The sequence below is a fragment of the Schistocerca americana genome, chromosome 9 (genome assembly GCF_021461395.2).
Source record: "Schistocerca americana isolate TAMUIC-IGC-003095 chromosome 9, iqSchAmer2.1, whole genome shotgun sequence".
Classification (NCBI taxonomy): domain Eukaryota; kingdom Metazoa; phylum Arthropoda; class Insecta; order Orthoptera; family Acrididae; genus Schistocerca; species Schistocerca americana.
Window position 1 is genome coordinate 187,637,268 of NC_060127.1, and position 22,216 is coordinate 187,659,483.

The 22,216-nt window shown below is 39.9% G+C and overlaps 1 protein-coding gene across 1 annotated transcript in view; it reads left to right on the forward strand.

Moving 5' to 3' along the window:
- Positions 1–22,216, forward strand: part of LOC124551227 (putative ATP-dependent RNA helicase DHX57) — a 239,536-nt gene that overhangs the window by 39,829 nt on the left and 177,491 nt on the right. Inside the window, exons 6-8 of the mRNA XM_047126220.1 lie at positions 2,071–2,204; positions 12,593–12,790; positions 16,098–16,272. Coding sequence (XP_046982176.1) covers positions 2,071–2,204; positions 12,593–12,790; positions 16,098–16,272 — 507 coding nt within the window. The remainder of the gene's footprint in view (positions 1–2,070; positions 2,205–12,592; positions 12,791–16,097; positions 16,273–22,216) is intronic.

Here is a 22,216-nt window from a genome sequence, read left to right on the forward strand (position 1 = left end):
GTGATCTTCAAAACTTGATCCCACTTGTCTTAGCATGGAAATACCTTAATCGGGAAGCCCTGATTATTCACTTTGCAAGGAACATCCAACTTTTTCTGCAAACTTAGCATTTTAAAAAGTATTCTATATAGATTACTGTGTTATAGAATGTTCGAATCTTAAAATGTGATCCTCTCAGAATTACAGCGTTATAGTTTTGTAGCTCCAATTTTTATGGTTCCAAAAATTATACAGTTTCTAGAAAAAGATGTTAATTTATGAAATATTCAAATTACAAATGGAAAATCCAGGATAGAATGTAACAGTATGGGACTTGAGAGAACCATAAGTATTAAAAAAATATATAGCCTACAACCGTCCAGGGAGTATAAGTAGAATAAGTGTTTTGCTAACAATGATTTTTATTTATATATTACTTATATATGTTTATATACCATGTAAATTTAAAATAATACGCGCACGCTTCCCTCCCCCCCACCCCCCCTCCCCACCACTCGCTCGCGCGCCCACACACACACACACACACACACACACACACACACACACACACACACTCTCTATGCCTGGTCAAATGTATTTTAGAGCACCATGTAAAAATTTGAAGTAAATTGGTCAAGAACTTCTTGATATTTTTGCTGACATTGTTCCCTTTTTACCTATTATCGTGTCTTTGTATGTTTTACTTTTTATGCCTATTATGTTAATTTGTGAACTTCTACAGTCAGTGTTTGGCATTCAGTCTTCATGTTGTTAATCAGTTGGTGTTTGGTAATCGTAATACAGTCTTTCAATAAATATTTGAAGTTCTGCTCAGAACAACTTATTTCATTGTTATATCAATGAAAACAATCAGTTTTTGAAAACATATAGTAACTGGATAGATAAAAAATCTACTCACCATGCAGCAACATGAGAACACACATATAAAAGGTATTATGTACATAATACATTTACTTGTTATGCTATTTGTCAATAATATCCTTTGTAGCTTATTGACGTGTGATATTAAATTGAAAACTGTAAATATGAATGAAGTGAAGGTTAATCACACCTGAGTTTTGTCCAATCATGTCCTTAAACTTCCTAATAATCATCAAAAAGTAGTAAAGTGAACAAGAAATTCTACAAGCCTTAAGAGACATTAAGTCCTGAGTCTTAAAAAGTGGTCATTATTTTAGTGCACGACATCCATTCTCTTGGCCGAAAATAAACAAGAAGTTCCAAATACTCAGTATCATAGTGTGGCTATATTTGTCTCCTGTGCTGGATTCAGTGCCAAGGGTTATTTTAGTGGAGTAGAGATAATATAAAACTTCTTAGAAACAGGATAAAAGCAAGCAAAGCTATAAAGTTAGAGAAAATTTATGAAAATCAACTTAGCTGTTTTGGAATCTCTTCGTTTGATCTAATTTATTTGACAGAGTTTTTCTATTTGTATTTCTATAGTTTTCAAAATGAATATTTCTGTTACATATTGTAATTACCAATTACATCAGTGATTAATGACAAAATTAATTTTGTTGTGTATATTAATAAACTGATCATTTTACTCTGTGCTGTTGTTCAGAAATGAAAATCACACACCATCTTTGACTCTGACTTCTGCTTCAACAAACCACTAAGCAGTCTATGTCCACAGCTTTGTTTCAGATAAAATTACCACCATGTCATCCCTAGTCTAAAGTGATTAAAAAATGTTCTTCCTGACTATCCATCGTGTCCAGTAGCATTCTTAAAGATTAAATTACCTTCTAGCTGCAGGACTCGCTCATTCCTTATACTCTCCCAAAAAAATTGGTTAGAGTAAGTAACTAAGAGAAACACACTTTCCCTAATGCTAATAAACAGTATTTTGGTTACAGAAATATTCATAAGTCACAAAATTCCAAGAGTTTTGGTCAGACTTCTTTTTATCAACTCAGGATATCTTTCAAACTGTGTCAGTTACATGGAGTTTATTAACTAATATTATATTTTTATTTCCCAAAAACCATTCAGAACTTTAGTACATTACAGTATGGATATTTAGGGGACACCGTTATTTATTAATTGTTCTGATTTGTGTTACAGCTATTTTCAAAAAGGCTTCTGCAGATTTCAAAATAAGTGCAGATTTTCCCACGACGTTGCTGTTCCAGAGAAGCCTTCTCCTGAGAACGAAGAGGAGAAACACCTCTTCCAATTGGAGGTGCGCTTTCAGGAAGGTGAATAGTGGGAGATAGGACCAGGGCATGACGCATCACACCAGAATAGCCTGGCTTACACGTTTCTAGGTTATACCACATTTAGTTCTAGTATGTGGCCACATTATGAGTGTATCCGAGGTCTTACTGTAACAAGGTAGAAAAGTTAGTACCTGTCACACCAAAGTAAGCACAACTTGACAAGAAGAAGGGACCGGTTGGTAGGACATGTTGTGAGGGGATCATAAATTTAGCATTGGAAGGCGGCATGGAGGGTAAAAATTGTGGAGGGAGACCAAGAGTTGAATACACTAAGCAGATTCAGAAGGATGTAGGTTGCAGTAAGACTGGGAGATGAGGAAGCTTGCACAGGATAGAGTAGCATAGAGAGTTGCATCAAACCAGTCGCAGGACTGAAGACAACAGCAACAACAACAATAAAACATAAACGAGAGAAAAATATCAAAATAAGACTTTAGTTGCAAAGGAAATGCGCCATTTACAACAGCAAAACACGATGCACACACAAGCATGTGCCAACAACAAAATGTGTCGAGGGCCTCCGTACGAAGTCTATGGTTCTTCTGCTTCGCTGGCTACTTGAAGCCAGATTATAACTGGAAAATTTTTTCCTGGTGTGCCCAAGCTGACAGAAACACACATGCACAGAGCACTCTGGGTTGTACTGGGGAGGTGGGCAGTCTCCACGTGACACATGTTTGTTATGTGAGTTTGCCGCTTCCTCTTCGTGTACAGCTCCTCTGTCAAATGAAAACAAAACTGATTTCTGTGGGTGGGAGCTATCAAGTGAATTAAAATACATTCACATAATTATGGAAGGCTTCAGTTTTCTAATTTTATTTCAGTTCCATGTTTTTGGTAGTCAAAGCAATAATTGCCTTGCAGAACAATGAAGTTATTTTTGTCTGTTTAGTAGACATGGTGTATACGACCCGGGAGATCTGGGGAAAACCTGAGAATTTTTTCATCCAGGAGAAAACCGGGAAAAACCCGGGAATTTTTCGTTGTAGTTTTCAGTTAAATTTTTGGGGTTTTGACAGGTAAGAACCGATTCTCTAACAAAGGATATTACTGTACCCACTACTGCAGAATAATACTGCACACATTAAAACACGAACGAGAGAAAAAAATGAAAATAAAACTTAAATTGCAAAGGAAATGTGCCATATAAAACAACACAGTGCAAGTACAAGCATCTGCCAAAAGCAAAATGTGTCAAAGGCTTTAGAAAGACTATGCAATGCTTCATAACAACAAATTGCCTCCGATGAGCGTGACGTCACAACTGTTTACATTAGATACGTTTAAGCAGTTATGAGCGGGCTCATGCACATGCACAGTTGAGTCGCGTATGTGTAATACCTTCTCCCACTTCTGGCTATGGAAATGTGGCTGTTGGCTGTGTAAGCAGCAGTAGCAGCAAATTCATATTCTTGAGGAAAAAAACCTTCTTTTACAAAGCACCTAGAATCCAGCACATGTCGGTTTATCGATTATTCGTAAGATTTTCAAACGCACCCCTGCTGGTTTTTGGACATTTTTGAACACATTCTAAGTTGATTCCCGAATGAATTGTAAGTTGATTTTTGAATGCGTGCCAGGGGAATCCTCGTCGCATCTAGATATGAACTTTCCTGCAGACAAAACGAGGCGGGGCTATACGAGATGATCAGAATAAAGCCAAACTGGTGAATGCCAACTGCTGCTTGTTTATGTGGTTGATTGGTTTGCAAATGTTCATCTTTGTTATTTACTAGTGAAATTCATAGATTCAGACTACCAGAGTGGAAATAAACGATTAACAGGAATAACAGGTAAGAAAGGTTATGTATTATCTTCTCGGTGTATCCAAGAAAGTGAAATTCTGACAAATTTTTGGCCAGATCACTACACTAGTAAGGGCCAGTTAGAGACCCCGGCTAGCAGCCACCTAAGTTCCATTCTGGGTTTAGCGCGGAAGGCGCATTGTATGAACACATAATAATGCCTAACTGGAGAATAATCGCTGGATAACTAAACCTGTGATTGTGGCAAGGTTAGTAAAGTTAACCGGAGAATGAGTTTTGACAGTTGTAGGAATAGTTACAGAACTAGTGACGACAAGATTGTTTGTTAGAATGAGGTAGGAGGAGAAACAGGGACTTCACACAAATTATGGAAGAATATGACGATTCCAAATTTATACAAAAAGTTCGTTCTACTACTTTTCGCTCTCGTGCGTGAGAAACTGGAGCGTATGAATGAAATGTGAAACTATTTCCTAACACAAAGCTTTTTGATTGTAGTAGGCCAAATAGGTATTTTGTGTTGGTACTTCGTGAATTATATTGTCGTACTATAAAAGTGACCATTTTTGCCGAAACAGTCTCGCTTATTTGGTGTGTGTTACAATTGCTGCAATATTAGAAAGACCTATTTTATTTTATGCAGCACACAGTGACAAAATAGACGTAATCAGATCGAGAAACCACATCAGTCTTGGGTACTCTTTGTATTAACAGCTTTTTCAGTATTAGACGATGACATTTCAATTTTTCATGTAGCAAAACGTTTGACGAACTTCGATGAAGTAATAGTTCTTTCCCGGAAGGGAAAGCACGCCATGTAAAGCTGTAGCAAGATTAGAGAGAGAAATCGCTAGGACCTAAGGATTGAAGAAATGTGTACCGTCTTGCTGTCTCTTGTCTTTACTGGTTTTAGGTATCCTTTATTTAATTTTATGTCACACAGAAGAGCAAGTTATTAGCTAATAGGCAATAAAGAGTCCAGATTTTCTGAAGAGTTCTTGTTCTCCCGGTTACAGATAATCCCATCCAGTATTCAGGATATTAAACCAGCCGACTGGGAGCAGGAGAGGCACTACAGGACATTAATTTCCTCTGTCCTGAAATAGTTTGATGGCATCCATTACAAAATATAGTCGTTTGAGTTCCACAGAGTGAAATACAGTGATGTGCAGTATAAGAATGTTTGAAGAGGCATGGCACTGCACGTCAGCACACTTAAGACCAAATAACATCTCTTACATTTCCTCGAAAATATATGTTTTATGTATTGGACTCTTCAGAAAGATGTGCGCTACAAAATCAACAGATTTTTGAAAAGTCTCTCTCTCTCTTTTTTTTTTTTTTAACATACTGATGCGCAGAGTAGCTGTTATAGTGGGGGAGGGGGTGGGGGGGGAAGGTAGTCTCCACGTGACCCGTGTTTACATTGAGTGATTTTTCTGTTTCCTCTTCGTTTACTGCTCTTCTCACGTCAAATGAAAACAAGACGGATTTCTGTGGTTGGGAGCTATCAAGTGAATTAAAATACATTCAAATAACTATGGAAGGCTGAATTGTGAATTGTGTTACTAGTTTCAGATTTTATTTTGTGTCCTCCTTTCTGACAGTCAAGCATTAATCGTCTTGCAGAACAATAAAGTTATTTTTGCCAGTTTGCTAAAGAAATTTGGCTTTCATTAAGCTTTCCTGCTGAGGCAGTAAATTTATTTGAAACAGTGTTTAATTCCACACTATTGGCTACTTTCAACTGTTTGCTGTATTTCAAATGCATGTTTTTATCTTCTAACATGTATGTAATTAAATCATAATAAAGAATCAAACATGAGATAAAACAGTACTGGTACTCAAAGAAAATTTACATCCCAAAAACCACATTGAAAAACTTATTATCAGATCGAGGCCTGTCATTTGGAGTCTGGACATACGAATGTGCGCTTTAAGGCAAACTATGCATTTTAATATGGTTCACGAAATTCCGACGCTCTTGGAGTATCCTCTGATGTCTTGTTTCTTTTTGACATAATGTAAGAAAGATCTTTCAATGTTTTACACGTACGAACATATGAGCTTCCTACGTCATCATAGCTGCGCAAGCGCGGGAGCTTCCTACGTCATCATAGCTGCGCAAGCGCGGTGACGCCTCTTAGCTGGCGCTCTCTGGCACCTGCTGAAATGAATCTATTTTTAACAGGTCGCACGAAAATATTGCCATTGTGGTTCGAAAAGCATTATTTTCAAAGTAAATTTCCTTTTACGCAAGATGAACTGTGTGCAAGAATGTACGATGAATTTCTTAAATCGGAGAGCGTTTGCTCTCATTTAAAAATCAACTCTTCGATGACGAGCCTTTTAGAAGAATTTCGAACCTAAAAGATCATATTTGTGTGATGTATCTTAAAGTGTAACATGCGCTAAACAGATCAACATTATATGTAAAAGCTTAGCTTCTCTTGTAGCGTATTAATCTTCGAGAAAAATATTATATGTGAAAGCATTGCTTTTCTTGTAACAACACTATGTATATTAACTTAAACCATTAACTTTTCCTGTTGGTGGAATTCGAATTTATACTTTAGTAATAGGAAAATATGCAGCGTACATGTTGCTGCACATCAAAGATCTTTCCAAAGCATGTTCTTCCCCCCTGAGTTTTGTTCTCTAAAGTGCCGAGAAATTCTAGTCTGCTGTATAAAACCATATCCGTTCAAAGGATTGATAAGTTTTACAGTTCCGACGGAAAGTATACTGTCACTTAACATGGAAAAAGTGTATTTTCACCCGGGAGAAAATATATTTTAAACCGGGAGATACGGGAAAAATCCCAGATTTTTTTTTCCTTGTCTGCGTATGCACCCTGCTAGAAAAATTTGGCTTTTATTACTGTTTTCCACTGAGGCAGCCAATTTATTTGAAATGAAGTGTTTCAGTCCACAGTATATGCTAGTTCCAAATGTTTGCTGAATTTCAAATGCACATTTTCATCTTCTGGTACATATGGTGTTTTGCCATAATAAAGAACCAAACATGAGATAGTACAGTACTGGTACACTGATAAAATATACACCCTGAAAACCACAATGCAAAGTGTAATATCAGGTTGGGGATCTACTTCATTCTGAATCTGGACACACGAATGTGTACTTAGAGCCAGATTATACATGTTAGTATGGTTTACGAACTTCCTACGCTATCGTAGCTGCACAAGCGCAGTAAAGCCTGTTTTCTGGCAGCTGCTGAAACGAACCTATTTCAAACAGGACTAGGCAAAATACTGCGAATGGTGGTTTGAAAATTGTAACTTTCAAACTAAATTTCATTTGACACAAGATGAATTACATTATATGTGAGAATGTGACATGAATTTTATAAATCGCAGAGTGTTTAACTCTCGTTTATGGCATAACATTTTGAGGACCGGTCACTCAGAGGAATTTCGAGGCCAGAAGACCATTTATGTCATTATTTAAATTTTACTGGCTTAAAGCGTAACACATGCAAAAAAGACCAATATTACATGTGAAAGCTTAGCTTCTCTTGTAGCTTATGATCTTCGACATCAATGTTATAAGTGAGAGATTAGCTTTTCTTGTAGCTATACTATTTATATTAATTTAAACCATTAACTTTTCTTATATGTGTGTTTACACTACTGAACAGTGATGTTGCTATTAGCTGACTACATCACGTGTCCTATGCTCTGAATATTGGCTGTCATTGGCTGGCGAGGTCATGCGACAAGAGCTGTGATTCGCTTACAAAAGGGCATGGCAATCTTGATTTCAGTGCTTTGGAAACTAGGTGCCGTGTTTGGTGGAATTCGAATTTACACTTGCATAATTATGAAAATATGCAGCATATCTTAATATGAAAATATGCAGCGTACATGTTGTTGCACATCATCAAAGATCTTTGCAAGACCTCTTTTGCTGGATTTCATTTTCTAAAGTGACGGGGAAGTTCTACGCCGATGATGTGTAAAACATTAACTGTTCAAAGGATTAATAAGTTTTACAGTTCTGTGGGAAAGTATACTGTGACTGAACATGGTAGAAGTGTATTTTCTCGTGGGAAAAAGTGTATTTCCTTGTCTACGTATACACCCTGTAATCAAACTCCGTGCCGGACCGGAGTTAGTCTCCTCACTAAATTCAAAATAAGAATAGTAAACAATGAGCAACACACAACACATAACATTCATTAACAACTACTTCAGATTTGCTTGCAGAAGTTGAAATTGTCGTAAATGAGATCACTCAGGCAAGACCTGTACTGGTGTTCGATACCACGACAGTTCAGAACATCCACCACCTAAAACTGCCACATTCAAGTGTCTGCATTATACCATCTTTTAAATTTAGCTAGCACAGAAATGTGTCTGATACTTTGTGCCTAAGATGCTAGTGGGTCACACAGATATGCTGTTGCATTCCTGCACATTTTATTTTGCAAACATGTTTTTACACACATTATCTTTGCAAATAAGGCTTCGACGAATTGGCTATAATCTCCATATTTGTGTGCAGAAAAAACATCTGTTTCAAACTGTCTCTGATAAAATAGTCTGGATACAATTTCCTATGAGTCAGCATTTATTAGGTAATTTTGCATTTGTAGATTTTGAATCAGAATTCACATCTGTATTCACATTTATTGCAAATATGAATTTGTCGTGCCCCTATGAATAGTACACTGATGATTTAGCTTGCTTCAGCGCTATAGTGTGTGTGCATGTTCACGTACATATGCCGCCCCCCCCCCCCCCCCGCCCCCCCTTTTCCCCCGAAACACGCACGCAAGTGCATGTGCATGTGCGGCTAACATCTTGGAGAATAACAGCAAGAACATGCAGTAGAAATGTGGCACTGTTAAGCTGGTTCTAACTGCAGGCAAAGGGAGTTGATTGCAGTGTACAATCTACTTCTACTTCCATACTCTGCAAACCATTGTGAAGTGAATGGTAGAGGGTACATCCACTTCTTCCCATTTCATTCATGTACAGAGCACGGGAAGAGTGGCTGTTTGAATGCCTCTGTGATCCCTGTAGGAGTGACATGTAGATGGTTGAAATATAGTCATAGAGTCATAGTTTACACCATGTTCTCGATGCTTTGTAAGTAGGCTTTCTCAGGGTAGTTTTGATATTTCAGATTCATAAAACTGACCATATCCACATGGTATTTTGACTCTTCCTGGCTTTGTGAGACCTCATGAGTTTTTGGAATATTTGCTGGAGTGTTGAAGACCAAGTTGATTCTATGCCTATTTAGGAACTAGCTAATCTTTCCCATTTACTGAGCCCGGTTACTGAATTGAGATACAGTTCCTGCGATACTGTTATGAAAAAAGTGATTGCAATAGAAATTTATGATAACCTCTCAATAAAGGTGGTCTTCTACTGTTAAACACATGTTGGGACCCGGCCATTGGGAAGCTGCAGTGGGTGCAACAGTCTTGCAACCAAAATACTATCTTACATGGCATTGGAGTAGGCAGCAGCAACCATACAACAGTTTAACGACTTGACAGGGCAACGAGCTCAGCAGAATTTTGTACAAATGTTCAGTATGTTTCCATGCAGTTCATTAACATTTTCCACTCCAAACCCCTACGCAATATCTTCCTGTAAGCACACCTCTTTGGACGGAGCCCTTATGTCATACATAACTTTGTTTCCCATGCATTTGTAATGCTGTTTGTTTCATGAGTTGAACAGGTGGCAAAAGTAGTTCATTTACTTTCTGACAGAGGTCACTATGAGTGTGCAGCTTGAGCGTAGGCCACAAACGATTGATTTTCACACACACAATCGTGTAACTTCCAGTTTGGGCCTAGTGCAATTTGCATGTTTGTGTTGCGTGTGTTTTTGTTGGTTCTTCAAGATCAGAGGAGGAAAACTCTGATGGGGATATTGATTGCGAACCTTCAGACATATTTTCTGAAACTTCCAACAGTTCAGTTGTTGATTTATATTATTGAAAAATATCATTGCAGAATAATATGCATGTTACTACAAAAGCAAATATTGCCTCAAATTATTTTGATATTTGGAGTACTGCTGCTTGTCCTGATAAATCGCAAAATGTGGTCTCTGATGTGAGCAACTGGTTAAGAATTGACAACCAGCCTGATGTACCTGTGTTCAATAGTACTAGTGGTGTAACTTTGCAAATGGATGAAAATTGTAGTGAATTTGAATGCTCTTCAGTGTTTTCAACAATGACATGATAAAAGTAATGAAGTTGAAACAAGCAGGTATGCAGGACTAAAAATTTATGAAGTGAAGTGAATAAGTAGTAGTCTGTGAAAAGGAAGTCTATGTGGCAACAACAGTCAGCAGTAAAGATACATGAAATGTACTTGTTTTTCTCTATTATTTTGCATATGAGTGTAGTGAAGTTGCCAAAAATAAGTGACTATTGGTCAAAGGACGCATTTATAAATACTTCATGGGCAAGCAAGGCAGTGAGTAGAGACAGATCTCATTTTGTTTATGTTGCACTTGAACGACAACACGAAATTCGTAAGACTAGGTCAGCTACAACATGATCCAACACACAAAATTAGACCTTTCTTCAGTTCTTTGTCTCAAAGTGTAAGAATAACTTCAAACCACACGTGAAGCAAGTCATTGTATTGAGAAGAAAGTGCGAGTTACGTTTGATGCTACGTTACATTATGTTAGTTGTATTGCGAGGATTCTGCAGTGAGGGATTTTTTAGATTTTGAAAGAAGTTAAATATGTACTCTTTATTTAAGTACATTACAATAAAATGAATTGCCCCTATAAAGTATTGTTGTATTACAGTGCTAATGTTACTTCTAAACTAAGTTATAAAATTAATTTTAAATTTTTCTTTGAAGACTAGTGGTAATCCTAGCTCACTAATTTGAAAAAAGTATTTATTATTCTCATTATATACATAAAGATATGTAAAGTAATCTATAAGTCATTCCCTTTGAACTCATTATTACCAGTCATGATTTGTTGCTAGTGCACTCTACCATAGTAGTCTACAGTGGCTGCGTGACACAGTCTAAAACAGGCCTCATTTTGTGTGTCCATTTGGCTGGCCAGTTAAATTGTGCAATATTCAGATATGTGGGGCAGTCAGATCTAATACTATTCCTGTAAGTTGAGTTTCTCCAAAAAATGAGTCTGTAAGTCATCAGGAAAGGGAAATATGAAGAATAAGCTATTTTCTTCATGATTCACAACTTTTTGGGCTTGTAACAGAGTTGTAAATTTCTTTAAACAATATTTTGAGAACTTCCTTAGGTGTCTCCCTTAGGAGTTTCCTTCTGTTTGAATTCCAACCAAACTGTGGACTAGACATGCTGTATGCTGCCCTAGCATTTGTTTTCTGGTGCCATCAGAGAATAAATCAGTCTCACAGAAAGTTACAATGAACCAAAATGGTATGCTAAACCACAAGTAATGCTATAAGTAAGGTTGGTTGGTTGGTTGGGGAAAGAGACCAGACAGCATGGTCATCGGTCTATAAGTAAGGTACATGTCAAAAGACAATAACTTTCATCAAAAATGTCTTAATAGGCATTTATGAGAGGAGATAACGCTGAAATGTTTTCCTGTGTGCCATAAGCAAACTGGTTGCAAGATTCTGGACTAAAGCCTCTGTTCTTATTAATTTAATTATCTATATTAGTTCTAATTATGTACCACTCTGCTCTGTATTTCATCTTTTATTATACTGTCTCAGAAATTCATTGCTTGCACCACAATGCTATTAAAATACATCATGCCAGAATGATTTTCACTCTGCGGTGGTGTGTGCACTGATGTGAAACTTCTTGGCAGATTAAAAATGTATGCCGGTCTGGAACTCGAACCAGAGACGTTTGCCTTTCACAGACAAGTGCACTACCGAGCTGAGCTGCCCAAGCATGACTCATGACCCATGACCCTTTACTCACAGCTTTACTTCCACCAGTGCCTGATCAGCTGCCACTGGCAGAAGTAAAGCTGTGAGTATCATTTGTGAGTCATGCTCGGGTAGCCCAGCTGATTGGAATCCAAACAGTGAGTAACACGTGGAGGAACACTACTAGAGAACTTCTCGAAATGTCGTATACAAAAAATTACAGCTCAACTGCCAACACAAAAAAGTTGTAAACCATCAATTTTTCTGAGAAAGCATTACAATGTAGTTCCTTGTTTTTGAAATCATGTATCTATTGTCAGTTACACAAATTGCTTATAAGTTGCTAATATAATAGATACAGTTGAAATTAAAATGAAAGATAATGGCAGAGTACAGGGTGAAACTCAGACATTACAAGGTTGTAATATGCACTTTCAGCTCAGTCACAGTGTACAGCTTGTTTCCAGGTGGAATTTTTCATTCTGCAATGGAACGTATGCTGTTGTAAAACTTATTGGGTGGATGAAAACTGTATACCAGACTGGGACTTCTAAGGCTAGTGTCAGGGTCTGGCACACAGTTTTAATCTGTCAGAAGGCTTAATATTAGAGCTTAGTTACACATAAGGAATTAGTAGGGGGTAATGTGGAGGCTCTGGAGAGGTCTTAACTGAGAAATGGTAGGTGAGAAATGTGTCACATTATCTGAAGGTTTCTTTCAGGATCTCGGTACCCGCTGGAGCCCGCCCTCGTGTGTCTCAGCACGACATCTACACGCTTTCCATTGACTGCTTCTCTCCGGCTGAGCGGCAAACTGTGTGAGTTGTCCAAGGAACTTGCGCAGTTCCAGGCTCCCTACATCTACAGTCTGGCCCAGGTGCTGGTTGATCAGAGCAGTGATATGATAGAGATGTTAGCAGGTTTGTAACAGATCACTACAATCAAAAATATCTTACAACAAATTTCTACTTATGTAATTCTATTTATGATGTAATAACTGTTTTATAATCCTGACCGGTTTCCAATCAATTCGTTTTCTTGTGTGTGTATAGTTTAGCATCCATAAATATTTTCTGGTCAAGTTTTATTTGCTCAACAGTCTGAACTTTACGAAAATAGTAGCCTTTTCCCCATGTCTTCACCCACGTATGTGTTGGTTACACCTCCTCCAACGCATCTTTGTCCACTTCTTCCTCCCTCTGTTCGTCCACCTCATCGCCTCTCCTCTGTCTGTCCACCTCATAGTCCCTCCTCCGTCTATCTATGTCCTCCTCCCTACTCTCTCTGTGTCTTCATCTCCTGTTCCCCTCTCTTTGTCCATTTCCACTATCCCCTCTCCATGACCATATCTTGCTCCCCCTCCCTCTGACCTCATACTCCTCTCCCTCTCTCTTTTGATCTCTGCCTCTTTCTTTTCCTCACGCTTCCCAGTATGCCTGTAGACCTTCCATCTGCGTCATGCATCTCTCCCTCCTTCCCTTTCTCTGTCCATTTCCTTTTGCCCCCTCTCTGTTCATCTCCTCCTGTATTAATCTCAACATGTCCCCAGTTATGCTCATCAGCACGTGTAGCCCGTGCAGTGCAGCTCAATGAAGCAGGCCACTACTATTTCCACAGTATGCCTGTCACATAGGGCAGGCTAGGTATCAGGGCCTTGAAAATCATTTATTTTCCTCTGATGTACTGGCTACTGTGCAAAGCAGGTTAATAAAGTTGGCTGGTACTATTCCAACACAACATGTCTGTCATTCAGGGCAGCCTGCATGTCGGACCTCGGAAAACTGTTTCTTGCCCCCAGGCATGTAGGCTGCCCTGCCAAGCATGTCGATTTAGGAGGGCGATGGTGTTCAGACACGTTTCTGATGTGCAGGGCAGCCTATGAGTTGGAGGGAGGGGGCGGACAAGATTTTGCCTATCTGTCTGCTCCTATAGGAACTAGGTCGTCATAAACCCTGCAGCGCTCGTACTTGTGGAGTCTGCCGTTTCCGTGCCAAATTTGGTTGAAATAGGTCCAGGGTTTTGGGAGGATATCCTGAACACGGCCTGCACAATATTTGTATGAGGCACCTGCTAATCTTACTCAGGTGCAACTTGGGAGAGAGACCATAGCGGCTTGTCAATTTATATGTTGCTTTGCTAAGAAATTGCAAAAGCCAGGAGGTGGAACTGTAGTGTCATCACTGGGGACGCTGATGTTCAGAGAAGCGTGCTGTGGGCTGTACATGTGCGGACTGGGAAAGCCCATCCGCAAGCTGTGAATCCCAGTGTAAGTGCACAAGCGAGCTGTCAGTATCCAGGCCGTGGGTACAGAGTCTAGCTCATATCTGAGCATGTGCTGATGACATTGCAGTCCCACCTTCTGGTGCCTGTACTTTCATAGCAAATCAGTGTATAAATACGCAAACCGTTACAATTCCCCTCCCTACATCTACATCTGCATCTATACTCTGCAAACAACCGTAAATTGCACAGCAGAGGGTATGTCCCATTGTATCAGTTATTAGGGTTTCTTCCCATTGCATTCCTGTATTCAGCTCAGGAAGAATCAGTGTTTAAATACCTCGTGTGTGTTGCAGTTAATCTGATCTCGTTATCACAGGTCCTGTGTGAGCAATAGTATATTCCCAGAATCGTCATTTAAAGCTGGTTCTTGAAACTTTGTAAATAGGCTTTCTCGTAGTAGTTTACATCTATATTCAAGAGTCTGCCAGTTCAGTTCCTCCAGCATCTCTATGACCTCTCCCACGGGTCAAACAAACCTGTGCCCATTCGTGCTGCTTTTCTGTGTATACGTTCAATTTCCCGGTAGTCCTGTATTTTGTTACGGGTCCCACACACTTGAGCAGTATTCTAGAATGGGTTAAATGAGTGATTTGTAAGCAATCTTCTATGAAGACTGATTGCATTTCCCCGGTATTTTACCGATAAATTGAAGTCTACCACCTGCTCTACCCGTGACTGTGCCTATGTGATCATTCCATTTTGTATCCCTACAAAGTGTTACACCGAGGCATTTGTAGGAGTTGGCCAATTCCAACTGCAACTCACTGATATTAGGTTGGTGCATAAGTTTGTATCATTTTTCCGCGTGTTTAGTAAGCACAATAGTCGTACGAAACAGTAATAATTCTCCATCACTATTTACAACAGTCTGCTATTGCTGGGTAACTTTTCGACTCTACGATTGTTGTAAAAATCACACGATTCTGAAATGAAGAACTCCTCGAGCTGTGCTCGGAGCGCATTTTCGTCCAGAAAGGAAGTTACTTGAAGGTTGTTCAGTAGAGAGTGGGAAAGGTGAAAATCTGAGGGTGCAAGATCAAGTGAATAAGGTGGGTGTGTTCTCTCTATCTTTTCTAAAATTGAAATAAAAAGTAAAAGAGTTGAAGGGAATAAAATACAAGTGAAGCCGTAGTTGAGAAGGGATTGAGACAGGAATGTAGCATATTCCAGTAGTTATTCAACCTCTACATTGAGCAAGCAGTAAAGGAAACCAAGGAGAAATTTGGAAAGGAAATTAAAGTTCAGGATGAATAAATAAAATCTTATAGGTTAGCCAGTGACATTGTAGTTTTGTCAGAGACAGGAAATGACATGGAAGAACAGTTGAGTGGAATAGATAGTGTCTTGAAAAGAGATTTAAGGTGAGCATCAACAAAAGTAAAACAGGGTGATGAAATGTAGTCAAATTAAATCGGGCAGTACTGAAGGAATTAGATTACTAAATGAGGCATTACACTTAGTAGATGAGTTCTTCTATGTGGCCAGTAAAATAACTGATGATGATCAAAGTAAGGATAAAGAGCCATAACAAGAAAAGCATCTCTGAAAAGAGGAATTTGCTAACATTTAATATCAATTTAAGTATCAGGTCGTCTTTTTTTGTGTTTATAGATATTTGTCTGAGGTGGAGCCTTATATGGAAGTGAAATGTGGGTGATAAGTAGTTCAGACGAGAAGAAAATGGAAGCTTTCGAATTGTGGTGCTATCCAAGAATGCTGACGATTAGATCTGTCGGTTGCATGACTTATGAGGAAGTAATGAATCAAATTGGGGAAAAGAAATTTTTGACACAACTTGACTAAAAGAAGGGATTAGTCTGATTAAACACTAAGTTTCTTGATGTTATGAGCTATTAATATAGCATGTATAAATCCTCCTAAAATTGTTCCTTTCTGTTGTAAATGAATATGTTTAATTTCCTGGGAAACTTGCGATTTTTGCAGGAAGTTACGAATTCTTCTTAGACCCATTGCAGCCCTTGTTTCCAAAACAGGAAACGTGTGATACAGGGATGAACCCCAGTGAGCAAGGAATGTCAGTAAATGAAAATGGTCTGATTAATGGGGATGGATATCAGAAAACAGATCGTCAGAACAGAGACCTTGCAGCCAGATTGAGGTGAGAGAATTTGCATTCCTTCATTATAAAGTTTGGTGTCTGAAAAACTGTATTTAGGTGGAGTAATTGTTAATAATTCTGTCACTTATCTTGACTTTTTGAGTGTTCTACAGTATTCTCGTACACCATTCAAGAGGTTCATTGTGCCCTAATACTAACTGTGAAGTGTGTAGTGTGCAATTTCAGCAAAATGCTTATTATATTGTGTTCTTAAGTGGGAATCTGCATGTGTTGGTGCCTGAACATGCAATTTTTGTGTACGTTTGCTGCTTTCACTGATGCAATGATTCTATTGGTGGAAAGTTCTCCTTATTGTCTACAAATGCTCTTAAACATGTAAATGTTGTGTGCCAAGTGGTGACTGCTTTAACAAAACTTGGTATGTTTTCTGCTTCGGTCACTTTTTTTCCCAATATTAGTTTGGCATAATGCATGTGGCAACCTGCTGCCATCTTTATATGCCCGTATGTTATTTTTGCAGTAATTTTTGTAATAAACTCCCCTTTCAAGTATGATATTTCTCCTGGATGTGCCAGTTAAGTGCTGAAATGTCACATCTGCTCAGCAAACTTTTATATAATTTAACACTTTTTGAAAAGCACCCAAGTCTCATTTGGGCACTTGCAGTGGTGGCTTAGTGGGACTCGGGTACTGTCTCAAAAGTGTCAGTTTATAACAATATTATGAAAAGGAAAGTTGCCACTCACCGTATAGCGGAGATGCTGAGTTGCAGATAGGCACAACAAAAAGACTGTCACAAATGTTTTTTGTTGCGCCTATCTGCGACTCAGCATCTCTGCTATATAATGAGTGGCAAGTTTCCTTTTCGTAATATCATGACATTGCATCCTGAATTTTCCATTGTTTGTCAGTTTACATCATTCTATGATTTGTATAGTTGCTACAATATGGGAGAAAATTAGAATTAATTTATTGTGGGAGTAAGTAACATGAAACAACAAATGACATCTCAATTACAAAGATGTTTATAATAGAGTGGGTGGGAATTGGTTTAATATTAATAAGTTTTAAAGACTGTGCCATGGATACAGATATTAGTAGGAAGAAACATTTCTTGTGGCAGATGTTATGTGAACTGATTTACATCGTTTCGAAACAAGTACAAATATTTTGCTATTGATGGAATAACAAGTTTCCCTTTAAGATCATTGATCACCCATTCCCTGGCATAACTGAACACGGGTAATCTTATGAGTTTGTATAAAGAATTTGAACAATAATATGGAAAGGATAGATTGCTACTTATCACTCAGGAGCCATTGAGTCGCAAACAGGCACAATAAAACAGAATGGTTGAAGTATTGAGCTTTCGGACTAAAACTTTTGTCAGAAGTAGGAAACTCGCACACTTTCAAACGAGCACATCTCACCCGCACCACCTAGAACTGGAGCAACTGAATCACATTCTCTGGCAGGCTGTGCATTACCTCTCATTGTGCCCTGATATGAGAAATATCCTCCCAACTTTCCTCACCACTACACTCACAGTGGCATCCTTGTCCATCCCTACTCCATCCTTGCTCTTGACCTCTTTCCTCATGGTTAATATGTGTGCAGCAGTCACAGTCTCACCGTGGACATCTCCTACCCAATCAAAGGCAGGGACTCCTGTGAAAGCAGCCATGTGATCTACCGTCTTAGCTGCAACCACTGTGTGGCATTCTAGGCGCCACTGTCTGGAACCGCGAGACCGCTACGGTCGCAGGTTCGAATCCTGCCTCGGGCACGGATGTGTGTGATGTCCTTAGGTTAGTTAGGTTTAAGTAGTTCTAAGTTCTTGGGGACTGATGGCCACAGCAGTTAAGTCCCATAGTGCTCAGAGCCATTTGAACCATTTTTGTGGCATTCTATATGAGCATGACAACTAACGAGCTGTCTGCATGAACAGCCCCCACCAAACTGTGGGCTAGCAGTAGCCAGACCACCCAGTTGCCAAGCATGCTGCCCAACATGATGTGCTTCACTTTGATTGGTTCACAGCCTATGCCATCTGAATCCTTCTCATCAATACCAGTTTCATGAATTGTGCCCTGTGAGAACGCTCCTTACCACATACTCTTTGTTCTCATAACCACTCTGGCCTCGACCTTCACTAGTCACTGTCCTCTGTCTGCTTATTTCTCTGCTCCCACTCGAGTATTATACATGACTCCTATCATGCCAGTTCACCCATGTAGTCCATTCCCATTCTCTACTACACTCCTCTCACCTTCCCTCCCCCTCCACCAAGCGAGGTGGCTTAGTGGTTAGCACACTGGACTTGTCTTCAGGAGGACAGTGGTTCAAACCCCTGTCTGGCCATCCTGATTTAGATTTTCCTTGATTTCCCTAAATTGCTTCAGGCAAATGCCGGGATGGCTCCTTTGAAGGGCACGGCCAACTTCGTTCCCCATCCTTCCCTAATCTGTTGGGACCGGTGACCTCACTGTGTGGTCCTCTCCCCCAAATCGACCAACACTCCCCCCCCCCCTCCCCCTCTCCCTGCCCCAAGAAGAATCTCCTGATGCTGCACCTAGCAGCCATATCCTGTCCCCACCATGTCTCAGACAGCACTAGCATCTTCCATCACCCCTACCCTTTTACCCTTTATCCTTCCCCCTCCCTGCTCCACTAACCCCACTAATCCCTACAGCTAGATATCTACTCACCTCAGATGCAATCATCACAACATCACAATTGTACCCTAGGGCACAGAGCTGACAGTAATCTGTGCTTGCGACTCAGGAGAAGTAACTTTCTTTTGTGCCTCAGATGACCTACCTCGGCCATGTTCTCAGCACCTCCGGCATTCACCCCACACCACAATATATCGAGGCCATCCAGCAGCTGCTGCCTCCGTGGGACGTCTCCCCGCTCAAGTCCATCTTGGGCCAGCTTAACTACTAGCACCGTTTTATTCCACACGCCACGGTCTTGGCGGAACCTCTCCACAGTGCTTGCGACTCAGTGCTTCCTCTGTGTGATGGGTAACAACCTTTCCCTACCATGTTGTTGTTCTGTCGTAGGCTTTCTTCTCTATGAAGAATTTGAAATTTTCGTCATTGACACAATAAGTGAATAGTTACGTAAGACCTGAGTTTCTCCTGGGGTATAAAATTGTCAAACAACTTACTGGAATTCAGCCAGGTATTATTCGGTGGGAACACACCCCGCCATTTTCAAGGCAAACTGCAATGGACAGGCGATGTACATGCAAATTGAAAACCTCGGTTCTTGGGCTAATGCAGGAAAGATGACACACACTGAACACTAGTGCCACCAAAGATGACCAAAGTCAGAGATATTGATAGTAAGACTACGAACTAACAGGTGAGGTAACATTGAATCTGTCCCTCTGTGTTTTGACAAGGGAGAGAGCAGGATTCCAAACAGAGTTTAAACAAAAACCTCCGTGCCTGTTTACAAGGTTTCTCACTAATTTAATCTCAACTGCCTCCTTAATAACACTGTCCCAATATCTGGATGTGCATGCCAGTATATCAGTGTTTTTGTATAACATAGGGTGACCAGTATCCAAGCAATGTTCAGCAATAGGAGATCTACTTGGCTGCTGTAATTGTGCTCAGTACATCGGTCTCCACAGTCCTGATAGTGTGCCAATATACACCATGCCACAGCTACAAGGAATGCGATATACACCCGCCGTACGCAGACCAAGATCATCCTTAACAGAACTCAAAAGCACTCTAATTTTAGATGGAGGTCAGAAAACTCATTTCACATCATATTTCCGTAAAATACGACCAATCTTGTTGGAAGTGTTTCCTACGTAAGGCAAAAAGGCAGTAGACTTAGGTGTCAACTCAGTATTATCATCAATCACCCGATGCACAGCTGGTCGATAGCGCAATGCACATTCAATCTGTCTTTCACTATAACCATTTTGACGAAACGGAGCTTCAAGATGGGACAGCTCAGCTGGCAAAGGCTCAGTGTCAGAAATGACGTGTACCCTGTGTACCAAGGTATGAAGTACCCCTTCACACTGAACCAGATGGTGACAACTTTTAGCATGTAAATCCAAGTCGGTGTGAGTACAGTTTCCTGTAAACTGCATGTCCCAATGATCCATCATCCTTCTTCCTAACCAAAATGTCAAGAAAGGGAAGGTAACCATCCTCTCCCACCTCCCTCATAAAATGAATGTTTGGGCGGATCGAGTTCAGGTGTTCTAGAAAGGCATTTAAAATCTCCCTACTGTGAGGCCAAACAACAAAGGTATCATCAACATATCCGAAGAAACAGGCGGGTTTCAAAGGTGCCGATTCTAATGCACGTTTTTCAAAGTCTTCCATAAACAAATTTGCGATCACGGGAGACAACAGACTACCCATTGCAACTCCATCTGTCTGTTTGTAATACTTGTCATTGAATAAAAAGTAGGTGGATGTCAACACGTGCTGAAAGAGATTAGTTAATGCAGCTCCAAACGTAACCTCAATTAACCACAATGAATCAGACAGAGGAACACGAGTGAAGAGAGAGACCACATCAAAACTTACGAAGATATCAGAGTCATTCAACTGCAGTCACTCCAAACAATGTAAGAAATCAGCTGAGTTCCTGATATGATGTTCACACTGACGAACTTTTGACTCAGAGAAGCAAGATGCTTGGCTACACGATATGTTGGTGTGCCAATATTACTCACTGTAGGTTGGAAAGGAACCCCTTCCTTGCATACCATCGGAAGGCCATATAACCTAGGGGGAACAGCACTGTAGGTGTGAAGACTCTTGATAGTGTTCTGCAACAAACCACTCTTCTTCAGGAGGCTGTTGGTCTTTCTCTCGACACTTTCTGTGGGATCAGCATCGATTCTGCAATACACTGAGTCAGATAATAAACATTGCATCTTTTGTACATAATCCTGTTTGTTTAAAACAATGGTGGCATTACCCTTGTACACAGGTAAAATAACAATATCAAGATCAGCTTTGAGAGAGTGTAAAGCAGCTTTTTGCTGCTGTTACATTACTCGTGGGTGGACGTGCCCAATTCAACACACGGCATGCATCCTTCCTAACATCCTCTGCAGCGTCTGGAGGTAATTTGCAAACTGCCTGTTCAGTTTAACTGGTAAAATCAGCTACCGGCAAACTCTTCAGTGTGGGTCCAAAATTTAAACCCTTCCCAAGCACGGATAAGGTTGCATCGACAAAAGATTTCTCTGTGAGATTTATCACAGAATGTCGAGATATAACATCAGACTCCGAACGATGAAAATGTTCAAACTTTTCCAAATGCCGGGCAGTAACAGAATTGTATTCCCAATCTGCTTGAGTCCATGAGTCACCGTCCAACCAATCCCAAGTGAAATCAGACAATTTCGAAGCAACCATTAAATGAAAACGAAACAATTCTTTGGAAACAGGTTCCAAACGTCGACAAGTAAAACAAATCCGATCACAAACAAGAGCCAAGCCAGCACATTGCTTGATGCGATTGGCGGCAGGAGAATTAGTATGGTGCACAACCTTGGCAAATGTTGGGACATTATTTCATCTCGACACCTCAGTAAAAATGACAAAGAACATTGCAGTCTAACTCAACAGCTACGAAGTTTATCCAACTTTCATAAACACCAATACATTTCCTCCCTGTAGATGTAAACAATGTGAGACCTGAGTCTCTCCTGGCATATACAATTTTCAAACAACTTCGGCCAGGTAGTATTAACAGCGACCGCCAGTACTTTGGCGGAAGCACACGCCGCCATTTTCAAGGGAAACTGCAATGAACAGGTGATGTACTCGATACACCCGAACATTCGTTTTACGGTGTAGGTGGAAGAGGATGGTTGCCTTCCCTTTCTTGACATTTTGGTTAGGAAGAAGGATGATGGATGATTGGGACATGCAGTTTACAGGAAACATACTCATGCTGACTTGTATTTACAGGCTAATAGTTGTCACCATCTGGC